This window comes from Leuciscus leuciscus (genome assembly GCF_965113295.1).
Source record: "Leuciscus leuciscus genome assembly, chromosome: 19".
In the NCBI taxonomy this organism is placed as follows: domain Eukaryota; kingdom Metazoa; phylum Chordata; class Actinopteri; order Cypriniformes; family Leuciscidae; genus Leuciscus; species Leuciscus leuciscus.
This window is the reverse complement of record NC_138743.1, coordinates 12052791-12070285: the sequence shown is the minus strand read 5'-3', so window position 1 is coordinate 12070285 and position 17495 is coordinate 12052791. Positions and strand designations below refer to the sequence as shown.

General features: G+C 37.8%; 1 protein-coding gene across 1 annotated transcript in view; it reads right to left on the bottom strand.

The window, feature by feature from the left end:
• ptchd4 (patched domain containing 4) overlaps positions 1-17495 on the bottom strand; it is a 30206-nt gene that overhangs the window by 10182 nt on the left and 2529 nt on the right. The window contains exon 2 of the mRNA XM_082148202.1: positions 15811-16291. Within this exon, the coding sequence (XP_082004328.1) occupies positions 15811-16291 (481 nt within the window). The remainder of the gene's footprint in view (positions 1-15810; positions 16292-17495) is intronic.

Sequence of the window (17495 nt, the reverse complement as noted above, 5' to 3'; positions counted from 1 at the left end):
GTATTGCTCATTGTTAGTTCATGTTAGTTAATACATTAACTAATGGTTACTAATGAACCTTATTATAAAGTGTTACTGTATTTTATACAGTGGAGGCCAAACTAGTTTTAGATCACTAGAGTAAACGCTTCTATCTTGTATTATTCTTTATTAATAAAAATCATTACAAATGACATTACAATTTGAGTAAAATGTTCATACAAATCGAGTAAACACAGTGCAGAATCTTCACTTTTTCTTATTTTTTTGTTGTTTCTTTGTTTAAAAAAAAAAACAATAAAAAAAAATCTAAATCTAAAATGTATTATTCTATATTAGAATTTGAATCCCAGGTTTTCAATGTGCCCTCAGAATTTTGGACCCCATTGTATCACAGTTTTTTTTCAGCCATTGGCTAGATATTGGCATGGTCATCGGCCATTGAAAAACACATTATGGTCAACCACTAAATGTGCATTATGGAATAATAAACCTTTCATGATAGTTATAAGATGAGCAGTAATTCCATTACTCTTCTACCATCCACCTATGGGATCACTCAAGCTCATATATCAGATCTAGTGCGTGTGTGTGCACACCGTCACCTTTGGACATATAATACATATGACTTTCATCCACTAAATATTTCACTCAGCATCAAGGACATCACAGCCTGTCTCTACACACTCTGTCACTGTCAAGAATGCGTCACAAAAACTACTCTCTTACCTCTTTCTCCAAAATCATAAATTTTCATTGAGCTGACAGACATGGGGAAAAACCTAATTAACCATAAAGGATTACTCCAATGTAATGAGTCAGATGGACTGGCTTTCCTTGCTTTTAGTTTTATTAAGGGGCAGAAGAAGTCCATTAGTCTGTGAATTAATCTGCAAGATGCGGAGGTTACATAGTGGGCTGGTGGTAACCTGGTGGCTGCATGTTCAATAACATGTACTTAAAAAATGGGTACCAACATCACAATCTTGCTTTTTATCATCAAGTACACTTACGCTAGACACTTAGCTTTAGGGAGCTCTGAAAGGGCTGTCCCTGCAATAACAGGAAGCTGCTCTGAATGTAAAGCAGCTGCTAAATGGCAATTAAAAGCGAAGCTACTAAACATAAAGTTTGGTAGAAATGTAAAGTGTGAACATGGGTCACTACTTGCCAAATTATATAGATCAACAAAACAATTGTATGAGGAGTTTAGTTAGTGATTAGCTGCGGACCCTGCCATCTCATAAAAACACCATCACTGCTTGAGCAATTTTCTTGCATTCTCCAATTAAGAAGATTAATTAAATTCATGAAGTGAGTGCCATTTATCATTTTCAAAATCTGCAAAGAAATGTAAGAGTGCCAATTCGTAATAAAGAAAGTTTCACTTCATCTTTGCTAATGGAAATGGAATCTAATTTTCTAATTGATGTACTTTTTATTCAGTATCAATTAAATGCCGTTACAAATGACAGATTATACTTCTCAAATGGCATCAGAATGCACAGGAAATGTAAACACTGAACTCCACAATGTTTTCTGCAAAAAAATAAAATAAGCATGACTTTCCACATAATTTTTTTTTATTAATCTTGCATATGAAACAAATATGTTGCCACTGGCCTGTCACAGAAGTTCTTTCTCATAATTATTATTATTTTTTTTTTTTTTATGAGTTTCACTCATGGAATATTTCATAAATGTTGATATGAGTTAAAATACATTCTGGTTTGGTGCCAGTGAAGTGGTACTTGAGCTTTACTGATGAGCTGCAAGCACTTATCATAACATTCTTCATTATTAATAACAACAAAAACACAAAGATGATAGTTTTACTTGGCATTAGCATTCTACTGTTCTGAGTCTGGATGTCATCACCTTCCAAATGAGAAGTACTAGAATGGTAATTCTAAATGGAATACAAAACTCCTCCTTATCAGAATGACATGGCGATTTCTTCAGTGCGTGCCGTGCAATGAATCACCACAATATAAATGGAGTGCCACCAGGCTGCTGGTCAAGGGCAGTAAGAAAATGTGCTCAGTTCTAAAAGTCTCTGATGAAACAGGACAAAGAGATAAAACATGACTAAACAACTGCACATCTGCTAAGATCAGTGTTTTTGAGTCTTTTTTTGCAGTTTTACGCAACCTAACAACCCCATCAGAGAAGCTTACCTTCATGTACACCAAACCAGGAAACATTTAGCATTAACGTTTCTATTATTCAAATAGCCTGATCCAAAGAGTTGAACGTTAATTACAAAGAAAAAAGATGGTGTTTTTAATTCTTCTTATCTTTTGGTAACTTTAATATTTCCTTTTTTCTGTTTTATAGGTTTAGGGGCCGTTTACACAATACCATTTTCAACTAAAAACTTAGAATGCGTTTTGGCCGTTTATTTACACAACAACGGCATTTTGGGGCCTGAAAATACAAACTTTTGAAAACCGAATTCAGTGCAAGTTTTTGAAAACGATACAGTTATCGTCTCCATGTAAACTACAAAAATGCAAATTTGTGAAAACAGTGATGTCATGCGCATGCGTATTAATTGTTCAGTCTATAGGCGCATAGTTTTTCTTTACAAAGTGACATCGCCAACTACTGGCCTGGGATGCATAATACAGCGTTTTTAACTGTTTTCACAGATCCTTGTGAACGGGGATCGCTTTGACAACGATCAAACGTCTGTACACAAAAAATGCAAAGGAAAAAAGCTTCCGTTTAGTACATCATTGTCATGTAAACGTACCCTTAATCTTGCCAAGATCCCCCTGCGGAGGCTCAGAATCTCTAAGCTAGGGATCTGCTTGAACACATTTGAGAAAAATGTTCACCATTATAAATGTATTCTGTTGCTTTATTTTTTTTCACCTTTGAAGGAGGATTTCATTCTTTCTCCATCTTTGTGATGGTATGCAAAAGCTTACTCCTAAAATAGCATCTACTGTATGTCAGTGATTCAAACAAGCTCTGTCAAAAGGGGTCCATCCATTCAAGGGTGTAGATTAAATCGGGGCCACTAGAGGAGTGCGTACCAAACCAACATCTTGAAACAAGATTCACACGTTTTGCCGCAGCAGCAGCGGCAAACGTTAAGAGTGCAGCAGCAAATAGAGTGCATTCAAAACAGAAAATACAAAGCCATGAGATGACAAGAGGGAGGCCTGCTCCTGCCGGTTATAAATCACATGCACAGTAAGACAGACAATATTGAGGTATTTCAAATAAAACCATTTCCACAACATCTGATGACTTTAGTTGACCAGCACTTGCCTAATAGGGCTACGGGGACCATTAATGCTCCTGAACATAGAGGGGGGAGTGACCCATTGCTGTCCCTGACATACAAACATTTACCTCACCCTCATACTTCAACATTATCATACTGTATATTATTCACATACAACAGTGAGGACATCTAGGAGTGAACTTACTAAATGGGTGCAATATTTTTATACACAGTATTTAAGTGGAAATACTTTTTCACTATCCATCTGCAATCCATCTTCACTAGATGGAAAATGCTAAAATTAAAGGGATACTTCACCTCTGGAAAGATGAATGTGTATTTAAAATAGGTCATTTATGTAGAAGAAATGTGAAATTATTTTTGAATTTGGAGCTTTCTAGACTGAGAAAAGACAGAAAATGTATTTTTGGCTTATGTGGATGAAAGACAACAACTCCCAGAATGCACTTGCCTCGCTGCCCTAGGAGGCCACTCCCAAGCCACGCCTACCGGTTAGAGAGCGCAGTTGAAAACAACAAGGCTAGGCTACTAGTGAGACTCCGTGACGAGTTTGCCCGGGATTTCGAGATAGCCCAAAATGTCCGGGATTCGGCTTTTGCGTTCTACAGTCGCCATTCATCATGTTTACTGTGGCGAGCAGGACGAGGCTGAGGGGCGCGGGAGAACGGCGCGAGGCCGGTGGCGTGATTACTGAGACGTACCGGTCTCCTATCTCTCACGGAGGAGCGGTAATTTTCTTAGCAATGTTAAAACGCACATCAGCCGGTCACTTGTAAACACTACATTCAGTTTCACCAATCGGAATGAATTCAGTTAGATTGAAACAAAAGGTGTGCATGTAAACAATGAATGGCGACTGCAGAAAGCAAAAGCCGAATCCCGGACATTTTGGACGATCTCGACGGCCGGACATGTCCGGGAAAAAGAGGATGGTAACCCCTACTACTCAGCTTTCTCCACAGAACAAGAGCCTGCTACCTTAGCTTCCAAAGAAAGATGGCTGACACTGTGTACATTCTGTGAGTGAGATCCCACCTCCTATGGGCGGGTTGAACACAAATGCGGGACAGCCCCTCCTACTGGCTGTAGTCTTTAGCCTCTGGCCAAAAAATCCTCAGATGACGCAAAATGACGATTTTTGCGTCATTGGAGGATTTTTTCCAGACAAAAAATACATAAATCTCTCATCTCAGGGGGATATGAGGGTAGAAAGCACGGTAATTCGAAAATACTACAGGTTTTCTAGTAATACAAAGCTTAATGCTAAATCCTGAAGTATCCCTTTAAGTAACTGTCATTCTTTTCATCACAAACACACCTTTCTATGCAAATTATGTTATTACGTTTTATTCACAAAACTCACTTATTCATCAAGTGATGGAGAAGAGCAATATAACTTGGCATATACTGTATATAAATTGTAGATGACAATTTTGGAGAAGCTTTGAAAGTGTAGATTGCCAAGCTACAATTTAAGCATTAGGCCTATTTAGTTAAACTACAGCCAAGATACTGTTTGAAAAACTAGTTACTTATTATATAACTTATTGTTAAAAATGATAATTTAGGAAACATTTTACAATAAGGTCTCAATGTTAACAATAGTTAATGCATTAGTTAACATGAACTAACTATGAGTAGGCTAATATATTATTATAGCATTTATTGACTTTTGTTAATGAGTTAATAAAAAATACAATTGTTTCCTTTGTTCATATTAGTTCATAGTGCATTAACTAATGTTAACAGATACAGCGTTTGATCTAAAAAATGTATTAGTAAATATGGAAATGTACACATGTAATGCATGTTAAAGGCATAGACTGTATATAAACTGGACACAGCGACCCCATTGGATTCAACGGAGACAATTGAAGTCAAATTGAAGCACTAACTTCCTGATGGCCGAGCGTACTGCGCAGACTCACACTGAGCTTGACGACTTCGATGTGACGTGAGCAACCCGTCTGTCTTCTAGTAGCTGTGCCAAGAGAAATCTGAATCATTCCCTTCCGAAACTTGCAGAGACGGAGAGTGTGAGTAGGAGCTGTCCATGAGCTAGGAGCAGGAGTAACTTTTGCTAAGTATTCTGATTAATTACTTTGTCATTTTGCCTCCACGTCCCCCCGATTGCCCGCGAGCTTCTCCTCCTGTCCATACGGTAATCTCTCTACTGTGCGACAGAGAGTCGCGTGGTTATGATGCAATCCTAGCCTATTTTTACAAAAACTGCTTCTACGGGGCCATAACGTAAGATACAAGGTAATGGAGCCTTTTATACATTTTCGTGTTTCTTTAGAAATAAATAATGGACAAAAGGAGTCTTTAAACGCCTCAGATGTAAAGTTATTCGCTGTCAAAGTGACGCCAAAATGAATGGGAGTCAATGGGATGCTAACAGCAGGTGATGGTCCGCTAGCCAATGGCGGCGCCCGGGGAAACTTCAAAATAATATAAAACCCTGCCCCCCTGGTTAAAGGGGAACATGGCAACTCTAGCCATTTCTTCGCTGATTTTCCCTTTTGCTGTCGCGTGCTTTCTCAACGAGCTCCCCCTACAGCTGTGGGCCGTATATTTCACAACACTGTAGTAAAAAAATCGAACTTGCGGCACCCTCATCCCCCTTTCTACCGCTGCTCATGTGCATTTGTTATTATGGGAGCCGGCCAACTTTATCGTGTGGAGCTACAGTATGTCTACCGAGGTAGGTAATACATCATACACAGTATCATATGGCGTGTGTGTTTATGTTGAATTGCCGTAAAGCAATTTGTGTTTCTCGCTCGTTCTCGCTTCTCACGAGACTTCCTATTTCCAACTTACCGGGACGTTAGTCCCCATGTTGCAATGTTGGTTTTCTGCCGGGGAACGCTGGGGGGTGCGGGAAAGCCACCATTCTCACCAGAACAGGTTCTTTAACCATCCAAATGATTTCCAAAATAGGATTGAAATAGTTGCCAAGTTCCCCTTTAACAAATGTAACCTTATTGTACAGTGTTTCCATGATTTATATACAAATAAATATCTAGTTTAGTCATGAAACTCTAGAGGGAGCAGGGTGATTACTTTACAAGCAATCTGCAAGCAATCAAATCATTACTGCATGGCACAAGCTGATTGTGCAGCCAATTTGATTACTTGCTCAAAATAGGCTTTAAATAGTCTGGTTCATTGTTTGCTGTAGTCTAGTCCTGTAACATGCAGAGTTTCTCTGAAACCCTCCACCTCCCCAGCTCCACCTGCCTAGATCTGCTATGGGATTTATTTACTGTATGTATTTCCATTTATGCTGCAGCAGCATATCTTACCTGCTCACAGAAGCATGTCTGTGAATCTATTAGCAGCAAGTCTATACTTGCTCTGCAGCAGCCGCAATAATCAACAGCAGCAGCATAGCAGATCTAGTCCGCCAAGACAAATACATTAACATTGCCATATTCAATAACATGATAAAACAATTCAGAGTGTTGTCATGATTGCAACTAATCTAAATTTGAACAGGTAAATTTATAGTAAATACAACAAAATACCCTAATTTACGTAACTAAGTCTTTAGACCCTTATAAGAGGGCTCAAATATGTATTTAATTTATGAATTTATGAACTGCCTGAACGAACTGCTCACTAGTAGTCTTTCCAGCACTAGAAAAAAGAAACACTATTATAGATGATATACTATTATGCATCTGAAAAAAAGTAGTTAAGTTAGTAGACATTACTTTTGTTAGTTACTTCCCAACAATGCTAGTTGAGTACACTCCCAGTACACAGGGAAAACAATTATGTAGGATTTACTTAGAAATTGGAAATTCTAGTAAATTTCACAAATAATTAAAAACAAATGGCAAGTAACACATTAAATTAAAGGAGAAAGACTGAAAGAGTATTTTCTTGTAAAATATACTCTAACATATATATATATTTTTTTTACAGTGTATTACAAAAATAGATTCAGATCCCAGTGTTGTAGACAGGATTGTGGAAAAAGCATCCTACAAACCTAAAATTCAGAACCGGCCTGAAAAAGGAGGAATTGCACTGCGGAAAATTGTGTTGGGTTTGTGTATTACAGGATTTGCATAATTCCTTTAGTGAATCGGGCACTGAAACAATACAGACAGCGTGCGCAAATAAACAGTGGGTGCAATTCATTCGTAGCGAATTCCTTCCCCCAGAGTTTTTCCCATGCTACTTTGAGAGAACACCTGGGGAACTGAACCGAAATGTTCCCTGCACGTCTCACAAGGGGTACGGTAGGAAATAAAGGGCTGTTCCTCATGTCTCTGGGTGTTGGTGGACAGGTACAACATTCCACATAGCTAAAGAGGGCAGTTTGTCACAGGCCTCCTGTGGACAGTTCTAGTCGGCACCGGCTGGAGGAAAGCTACTCTGAAGCCATGGCTTTAATATAAAGAGCTGCATCACCTCTCTCGCTGCAATGCAGTGAGTCATTAAACAAAATTACTGCTTTAAAACTTCAGCACCAGAGCAGCGGCAAACACATCCATCACTTGCAGGAAAACACCCTACGGATGGACCCTTCGTACACCTCCAATAAAGCATGTCCAGTTGTGACAGAAGATGGGAAAAATATTACACAGATTTCCATACTGTGTCAGTATTTCTGTGCTGCAGTGACAAGACACGTACAATAGACTATATATCCTCTGAACAGCTTTTCTAGAAGTAGTGCAGTACTTTTTGTACATTTATTTATTTCCAAATGGTATAATGGTATTACCCAATTTTTTTTTTTACATGCAACATGGTATTACCATGGTGTCATATAAAGTATATTGTAGTACCAAATATCATGTTACAGTAATTTGGATGTCATTTAGTACCGTACCATAATGTGTTAAATTAAAGAAGCATCTGATACCATGGTACTATCTTAGTAATTCTTTGCAGCAAATGTCACAACAAAAATATCTTGATTTATTGTGCTTTTTATCTATCATATCACAAAATCATTTTCCGGTATTTCTGTTAGTAAAAATATAACAAACTCCATTTTTCAGTTTATGCATAAAACAAGGAAAACAAGCCTTATTATCTTACACAATTTTATTTCTCAAAAATGTAAAGGAAAAGCTTCTCAAATGCTTTAAGGTAAGTTTTGTAGTGGAAACAAAGACCAAACCCCCCCCCCCCCCCCCCCCCCCCCCCCCCCAAAAACATAGGCTACAGAAATTTTTTATTTTACTGTTCACGCTTCATTTTGTCTCATGACATTATCAGTACGAAGGCAGTGCTGCTCATTCAAAAAATTAAAATAAAACATGCTGAGAACGCTGGATTACAAAAGTGCCCAAAATTAGCATCTCGTTTGACAGTGAACATGTCCTTATCTTAACACGGCACACATCACAGCACACCGTTAATCCCGCTGCTAAGGATTAGGTGTGCAATTTGCACAAAACTCAACACAACAGTGCCAAAGTAGAGAGCTGGGCGCTTTGCAGAGCCAGTCAAACGATTGCAGTCAGAAGATGGAGAGAATGGTGTGACACTCCTGTCGTTGTATTGAATGGCTGCTGCTTTTTGTGGCACCCCACACATCTGCTGCATCTGCAGCTGCTAATGAAAAGGCTTGTGCAAACGCACTGCATGTAAATCAGCAGAGGGCTCGAGTTACTCGCACGTAATTTCATTGGAGTGGACCTCATCAGTCTTGCTGTTGACTCTCCGAACCATCATTTAGCTGTGTTTGGCAGTGGATAAGTTTCAATGTATAACCTAAGATTTTCAAGATGGAATTTTAACAGAATTGTAGTAAAATACTCTACAATTCAAAAGTCTGGGGTTGTTAAGTCTCTTATGCTCACCAATGCTGCATCTATTTGATTAAAAATATACAGTAATACTGTGAGATAGTTACAATTTAAAAGAACTCTTTTCTGTTTTGATATATTTTAAAGTTTAGAAAATTCTTTGATGAATAGAAAGTTCAAAGGATCAGCATTTATTTGAAATGTTTACTGTCAAACAACAACATAACAGTACTGTAAATGCATTCTGTTAGGTGACAATGAGTTATCTTTATCTTTCCTTAAAAAATTATAACAGAAATGATCAATAGTCCTATAAATAAGACTGAAGAAACTGCCCTAAGATCTCTTAAGCTGAACATAAAGAACAAATCTAAAAATATCCAAGAGAAAGTACAAAGTATTCACATATGAAAAAGGATGTCCAATAAAAGTAGACCAATACAAAGTTTGAGCTTTATATCCATTGTGAATGAATAGTTAAAACTTTCAGATCTTTCTTTTGGCCTACTTTTCTGCTGTCAAATGACCTGAACAAAACGCCCTGGATTTATTATGCTATGTGGGCCACACTATTTCAAAATGTACAGAAATATTATCAGTTTTGCACAAAATAATGATGCTACATTGATATAAAAAAAAGACAGGGAACTACAGCATACAGTAGAAACAACAGTAGTACCATTTTAAACAATATATCAATCCTAAATGGAAAGCAGCAATCATGGAAATGGTTGAATATCTCATGTTCTCCCTTTAACGCCACTTAGTTTCTATATGCCGTGGCTTCAGTTACAAAAACTCATGGGAGTATCTACCTTACAATCTGGCAGTATTTCATGTCATTGTAAAACATGCCACTGCCAGTGCCAGCATACGTCAGTGTGTTCAAGGCCTTCACCGGAAGATCTATTTCAACTGCACTCCCACATAAAACAGCACTTTTCCTTTTAGTGGTATAGCAGCGTAAAAATGACAGTAAAAATATTGTCAGGTTCAAACAGCTTTAATCCAAAGCACTCTTGCATTTTTAATGCAAATTATTTCACTTGAACCAAGCCACTAAATGGAAATAATTCCAATCTTGCATCATTTTTTTCAATCAGAAAAAAACCCCTGTGAAACATAAATCATACAACTGAAAGATAAAAGGACTGGAATATTAATGACAAACGGAGGAAGGCAGAAGAATAGCAGGACGTCTGTTACTATTTCTATTTCATGCACTGATTCAGTAGTGGCACATCATGCCTGAACAAATATGCAAATAAATATTTTCTCTTGGCTTATGATGTCCAACAAACCTTTCTCACCCTGATTCTTCCTCCTGACAATGGCAAATTATCCAGCCACAGGCTTAATGGCATGTAATATGTGATGCTTGAAGACATTTGTGATAAGTAGTTCATTGGTAAGAGCCCTAATCTCTTCCCCACGACTTGCTCTTGCCTTCTAGCACTAAGGCAAATCAATGGCATTCAACATGGTCAGTTTTCAATCTACTAACACCCCATCATTTTCCAGAGGGAGACAGCAAAGGTCTGCTGTAAATGTTGGTGGTTCTACATGTTTTTTTCTGGAATGGTGATTGAGACGGGATTGGCTTCCCAGGCACAGTGAATGACCAGGCACAATCATGCTTGTGTGGAGAGAATTGCAAGGAGATGATCCAGATCCCAGGGCACATGCTGTTCCACAGTCTGTGGCCCTAAATGAGCTCGATCAATAGAACTGACATGCTGGGGAGTGACTACACCACTGCGAGTGCACACACACACACACACACACACACACACACACACACACACACACACACACACACACACACACACACACACACACACACACACATATTTACAATATGGCTCATGACAGATACAGTATATGCACCTTTAAACCCACATTTAACTACATTGCATGCTTATATGCTACAATTAGTAGCATAACTCAGATGTTTTTTTTCAAACAGCTGTTTGTTTTCAAAGTAGCGTGTGGATGACAAAATGTCAGAGTTCTCTAACATCTAGTCATCTTTGTTCTAATTTTGACTAAATCTGCTTTGATTTGTTCTTTTATTTGTGTTTGTCGGTGTTATTATCTTTCATCTTTTTTCTTTTATAACTGATCTAATTTCTTATGCTTATCAATTCTCTATCATAACTCTATTTGAGTTAAATTACATACAAATATGTGCTCATTTGGATGTAAGAAATCAATCTAAAGGTGCAGCAATGTTTTCTTTGTTAAATTTGAAAGATTTAGCATGTTGTATTTTACTCAATTGGTAAAAATGTTGGTAAATGAGCTGCTAAAATCGCATTTAAGGACAGAATAGCAACTATAAACAAGTCTTTGTCCACTTAATTTCAATGATGTGAAGACATGAGAAATTAATCAGCATTTGCACCAATGGTCTGTTTGAAGAAGAAAAAAATACCATGGAAGTCAGTGGGGCCCATCAACTGTTTGGTTACCGACATTCTTTAAAATACTGTATCTTCTTTTGTGTTCAGCAGAAGAAAGAAATTCATACAGGTTTGGTACGACTTGATGGTGAGTAAATGATGACAGAATTTAAATTTTTGAGTAACCTATGCCTGTTTCTGGCTTTATCTTTCTTTTTCTTCCATGAATTTTCATTTCTTTGCTGTCAACATGACTCGCTCACCACATGAACTTCTCGCATCTGTTCAGTTTCAGAACGTTCAGCAGAGCAGAAGATCAGACTATTTTTGGAGAGGGTGAAGGGGACCACAGATTGAAGTATTAAAACTACTTAGACGATTTGTGGATTTTTTTTTCTGATATAAAACGGTTTAATAATTATACTAAATGATACTATAATATACTAATTATACTATATAACCCTTTTTTGGCTGTCTGAAGATTCTTTAAAAATGATCCTTTTGTGGCATATGAAAAGACAACAGTGCGAGTAAATAATGACAGAAATGTTCATTTGTTGTGTGTGTGAAAAATCCTATCCCTTTCATTTAAATATATTTAATTGTATTTTGAAATATCTAAAATAACTGTGCTAGTATAAGAACTAGCCTTATAATTTCTATGATTTTCATGATCAAGGCTCATCATGCAGTACGTAAACAGTGACAACAGCAAGCCGCTTTACTGTACGTACACTGAGATCAGGAGGTAAGTGCGTACTTTGACATTGATTTCCTATCCTGTCATTTGTCCCAGCAGAACAAAGCATCCGCCGCTAAGATGTGTGGCAGGAAGCAAGTCTATAAATAGGCCCTTGCTGTATGCGTCTGAATAAAAATAACCTCTAAACTTAAAGTGAAGGTATAGCGCACACTCCATTCATTGTCTCAGACAACAGTGTCACACATTGTTTTCTGCAGAGCATCCATCTTCTGCCAAGTCCTTTAAAAGGGACAGTTCACCCTAAAATGAAGATTCTGTCATTGTTTACTCACCCTTAATGTGGTTCCAACCTTTTTGTCCCGTTAAAGATACATTTTGGTAACACTTTAATTATATATAATACATTATAAAAGTATTTTTAATGCATTAATTGTGCATTGTAATGCACCTTTGTATGGTCTCAAGATTAATTGTTATTGCAGTTTTAATACATTATAAAAATGATCTATTCATTGTTACACCTTTAGAAAGTATAATGCGTTAAAACACCAATTTATGTAACAAGGAATCTGCAAAAAATATATAATGCCTTTTAGTTTTGGTTACAATTATTTATGAAAAGATATATAATGCATTATATTGTACATTATGAATACCTTTATAATGCAGTATACATAAAGTAAAGTGTTACCAGAATTTTTTATTTAGCTCATTGTGACCATGTCTGTCTAAAAAGTACCAAAGGACACCATAAAATTATTCCAAATGACTTAAGCACTATATTCCAAGACATCTGAAGCCATACTTTAAATGTGTGTGAGGAACAGGCCACAGTTTCATTTGAGTATCATCCACAAACTTGAATCCATTGTCACTTCGCCAACCAAACAGAGCCACCCCGGGGACCCCACAGCACATTGTGATGTGCCGTGTAGAGTGTCAACATTCATCTTCACCGGCGGGACAAAATCTATTTCTCCAGATTGTCCTTCCTGTGAAGCTCAAATGCAAAGCATAGTAAATCACAGGTCCTCCTGCAAAGAGCTCAAAATCCAGTGGTCAGGGAGCAATTAATCTTCCACGCTGGGCTAGCTTTACAATAAGACTGAGCATCTGAGGGGTCCAGATCATTAGGGACACCGTAAATGGCTGGCTGAAGCTTAAGAGGTCAGTATACAGAACAGCACTGAGCATTATTACCTTTGATCCACAAGCTCCACAAGGACATTCATGATCATAAAATTCTACAGTACAGTCAGTCTCTCTACTGACAATGTATCCGTCTTCTTTAATTAGGAAGCCACATGTAATTGTTGGTTGATTATTCTATTGCGTTGCAACAATAACCAAACCCATCACAGAGAATAAGAAGAAACTGTAAGCGGTTATTCTCTGCAGGTTGTAATTGTGCTTTTGCACCCTGTATATCCTTGTTTTGAGAGAATCATGATTCTACCTCCATGGGAGAAAACAAATCGACGTACTTTAAATCCGAAGCTAATTAGTTCCACTCAGTTGCGGGTTGTGACAGTCGTCACCTAAGGGCATCTAATGCAACCTAGACAGGTGTAAAATCTAAGGGTGTTTTTAACACCTGCGAGATGTGTTGAGTTTGGAGTTCGTTAAATTTCCAAGTTTGTTTTAGCTTGCTAGATTGTGTTCCCAGGGGTCCACAAAAATAACACAGCAGAAAGAACATAGCACTGTTGGAAATTAATGACTGTTCCTTATTATTCTCCCCAAATGCATGAACAATAGAAAGAAAATGATCTAATTCTGCAGATTAAAATGTTCCTTTAGATTCACACTGCAATAATTGGTGCAATGACAGGTGTTTGTTATCTAATATCACGTTTTGGATTTACATGAATAATATTGGAATAAGTTTAAGTCAAGCATGTGTACTATGGAGGAGACGAGATTTTACATTGGTCATCAAGTCACCAAGAAAATTATACAAAAATAAACAAAATATCATAAAAATCTAATATTGAAATCAATTTATTTTTCTATATTACTCTTCATCTCTCTGCTTATCCACTTATTTTTCTGTGACTCTCGGTAGGTTACACAGTTACCTGACTTTATGTGAGTCAGTGAATCATTCACTGAGCCGATTCATTCGAAACACTGGTTCGTTCAAGAAAAAGACGACTGAATGAGTCAATGAATCATTCAATAAACAGATAAGTTGAAAAACACCAATCCATTTTAGGGATGAAAGAGTCATTGAATCATTCGCTCATCGTTTATAACACTGATTCATTTAGGAACTAAACACCACTACTGTGTGTTCCTCAGAGATGGTTGATTTCGTTGGAACTATTTCCATTGGCAAAGCAAAAATACGAGAAATACTGTTTTTAAAATGTAAGTTATTCAAAAATAACTACTTGTTCACTGAACAGTTTAACGTATAAAAGCAACATCACACTCGCAATCGTACTGTTAAACTGAATATTAACACTTTCTTTAGAAACACACATTAGAACACTGGCGCCAGTCATCCACAGACCTACGTATATTGCAGTATGGTGGTTTTACCTTGCAAAGCTTTGTTCATGGTTTTCGCGAATGGGGGTTTTTGTCATCAGCCTGATTTGGCAATGTGGTTTTACCCAGTTACATGAATATGTAAACCCCTCAAAATTTGATTGGATGCACAATATGTGACGTCACCAACAAACGATATGTGGAAATGGTTCTCTCTGTTTCATTTTGCTATCCTAACCAAACACAATTACATAGTTAGTTGCATAATGTTACTTACATAGCTTTGCTTTTTTATTGTTTTCGTTTTCTGTTGATGAACCACTAGGTGAGAAATGATAGCTTTAGTGTAAGTTCTACCAGGAAGACTCTAATACCACTGCATTCATTCATAAATATTAGGTATGGACAAATTATCACAGCTTGACATTTGGAGTATATAAGTACTGAACTCTCTGTTTTACGTTTGCGATTGATGCGAACGTACCACCACCAGGTTTCCTACCACCACCAGGTTGGTCCCTGTCCATCCATCAGGGGTAGGCTTCGCCCCTCTCTTCATCTTCAGACAGGATCAGCCAAATCTGCATCCCCCAGGACTTGGACCAAGGATGGGGCCTCTGCCAAATAACTTTTCTATACAACTAGACATGAATTATTGTAGCTCACTACCACTTGTCAATACTTTATATATACCACGGTATTATACATACTATGTAAACGTTCACCTGATCTCTGAATCTTTCTGTTAGAACCACTGCTCTACATCAGTGTGTTTCACCACACTATGATTGTTCTATGTAAAAGTGCCAACAATTTACTCAGACATTCAATGGTATATCATAAGTGGTACATTAACTATACCATCAATGAGATTTGCAGAGTAATGTTAATGCTACATCAATTTTCATTCATTTTAACTTGACATTCTTTACCATCTGTTTGGATTTTCAGGCAAACATTGAAAGATTTTCCATTGTATCACAAAAATGTTGGCCTCTAATTATCCTCCATTTCTATTCCTTATATCACAAATTCTCCTTCTGTAACGATGAAGCCCACTGTTGCAAAAGCACTGACCCTGATGACTGCTGTGGAAAACAATTACACCCCCCCCCCCCCCCACCTCCTCCTGAGGAATCACACAGCAATTATAATAATCCTACATGCAATCACCACAGTATCCGTGAACAAAGCCGCACTTACCCATGGCAAAAAAGGGGATCCCAAGCAGCGTAGAGTTAAATTTCCCATCAGAGATGAAAAAAATCCCAGCTGCCGTCACGTTGGCGATGCATATGGTGAGGACACCCAACAGGCCCAGGAAGGGTTTCCCGCGCAAGCAGTCCCGCATAGAGCTGGAGATGGTGGCTGCCAGGAGCACCAGCACCAAGCTGACCAGTACCTCGCTCTTGGCCAGTACTCCTGTCTTGTGGAAGTCCCGCCATAAGCTGAAGGACGTAAGCGACTGAATTTGCAGCTCCTCGCTGTCTGTAGCCAGCTGGTGCACCAGCTTACAGAATTCACTCTCCCACTTTTCAGCAATGATGTCCTGCACCACTGGGCCAAGGTTACGGAGGTAGTAGGTGATTTGGATGGCGCGAGCAAACTTGACCTGTTGGTCCCGGCTATTTGCGGACACAGCCACGCCGCCCAGCTGATGGCCAATGAAGGACACCCGACCATCCTAGGGCCAAAACAAAGTGATTACTAATTTATTTCATTCAATAAAGGAAACTGTTATGAGTGAAATCCCATTTTAATACAATCTAACAAGTGTACTTTGCAATCAGTGTAAATCAACTGCCGTCCAAAAATGTTCAATAATTGGTACGCTTAAAACATCTGAGGATTGAGATCTGTAGTACAGGCTGCTGGAAGATATAGCAATAGCAGCCATGTACAGATTGTAAAACATTTTAAAATTGCAACTTTAATCCATATACAGTATCTTAAATATAATATATAAAAATGAAATACATCCTATAAAATCAAACATCTCTGGTTAATAAACCAAAATTCATTTTTAAACTATAAATTTGTAAAACTGCACAGAGTGCAGACTTTTCCTACTCCAACTCCTGGCTGCAACTTAATATTAATTCCACATTATAAACATGTTTGACTTGCAGAATCAGCAAACCAGTTAATAAGCAGCTTTGTTGGTGTGGATTTGTTCTGGTATTTGAATGGATTTTACACACTTCAACAAAGTATTAAAATTGTCTTCCATAATTTTTTTTTTTTTTTTTCTCGAGGAAGCAGTGTGAACTAAGTGTCTTTTAGCTAAATGTCAGACAAGCAAAACAGGCCAGAAGAAAACACAAGCTGATTTCAAACCACAGCATGAAGCTGGATTAAGGTGTTACAACAATCTCCACCATTGAACGGCATCAGTTTGCACCAAAAGAATGCAGAATGAATAAAATCCAGAGAATATTGAAAGTTATTGTATTTTGCTCAGTGGTCCCAACATTTCAGCATCCAATAATGAGCTGGACAGTGCATCACCCTATGCTGAGTGAGTGATGCAGCCTTGGATGCAGAAATACAGTCTCAAGATGTTCTGAAAAAGACTGGCACAATTTGAATGAGCTCTTGTAGAGGCCACAGTGAGCGCCTCATTCACACGGATCGTGCTCCTACTCCTACTCCTACTGATGTAAGCTTGGGGAAACAATGGCTTGCTGCACTGTTGTGTTTTATTTAGTCTTACGTCTGTGGGTAGTGCAGCATTTTGATGAAGACTGTTTTATAGGTCTCAAATATTCAGTCTCAGTTAAGGTCATTTGAAATTTAACAATGAGCAATACACTGCAAGATATGATTCTGTGCTACTGTTGATCATTAAAATGAAAAATATAAACTATTTGACAGAATTATGTTCACAT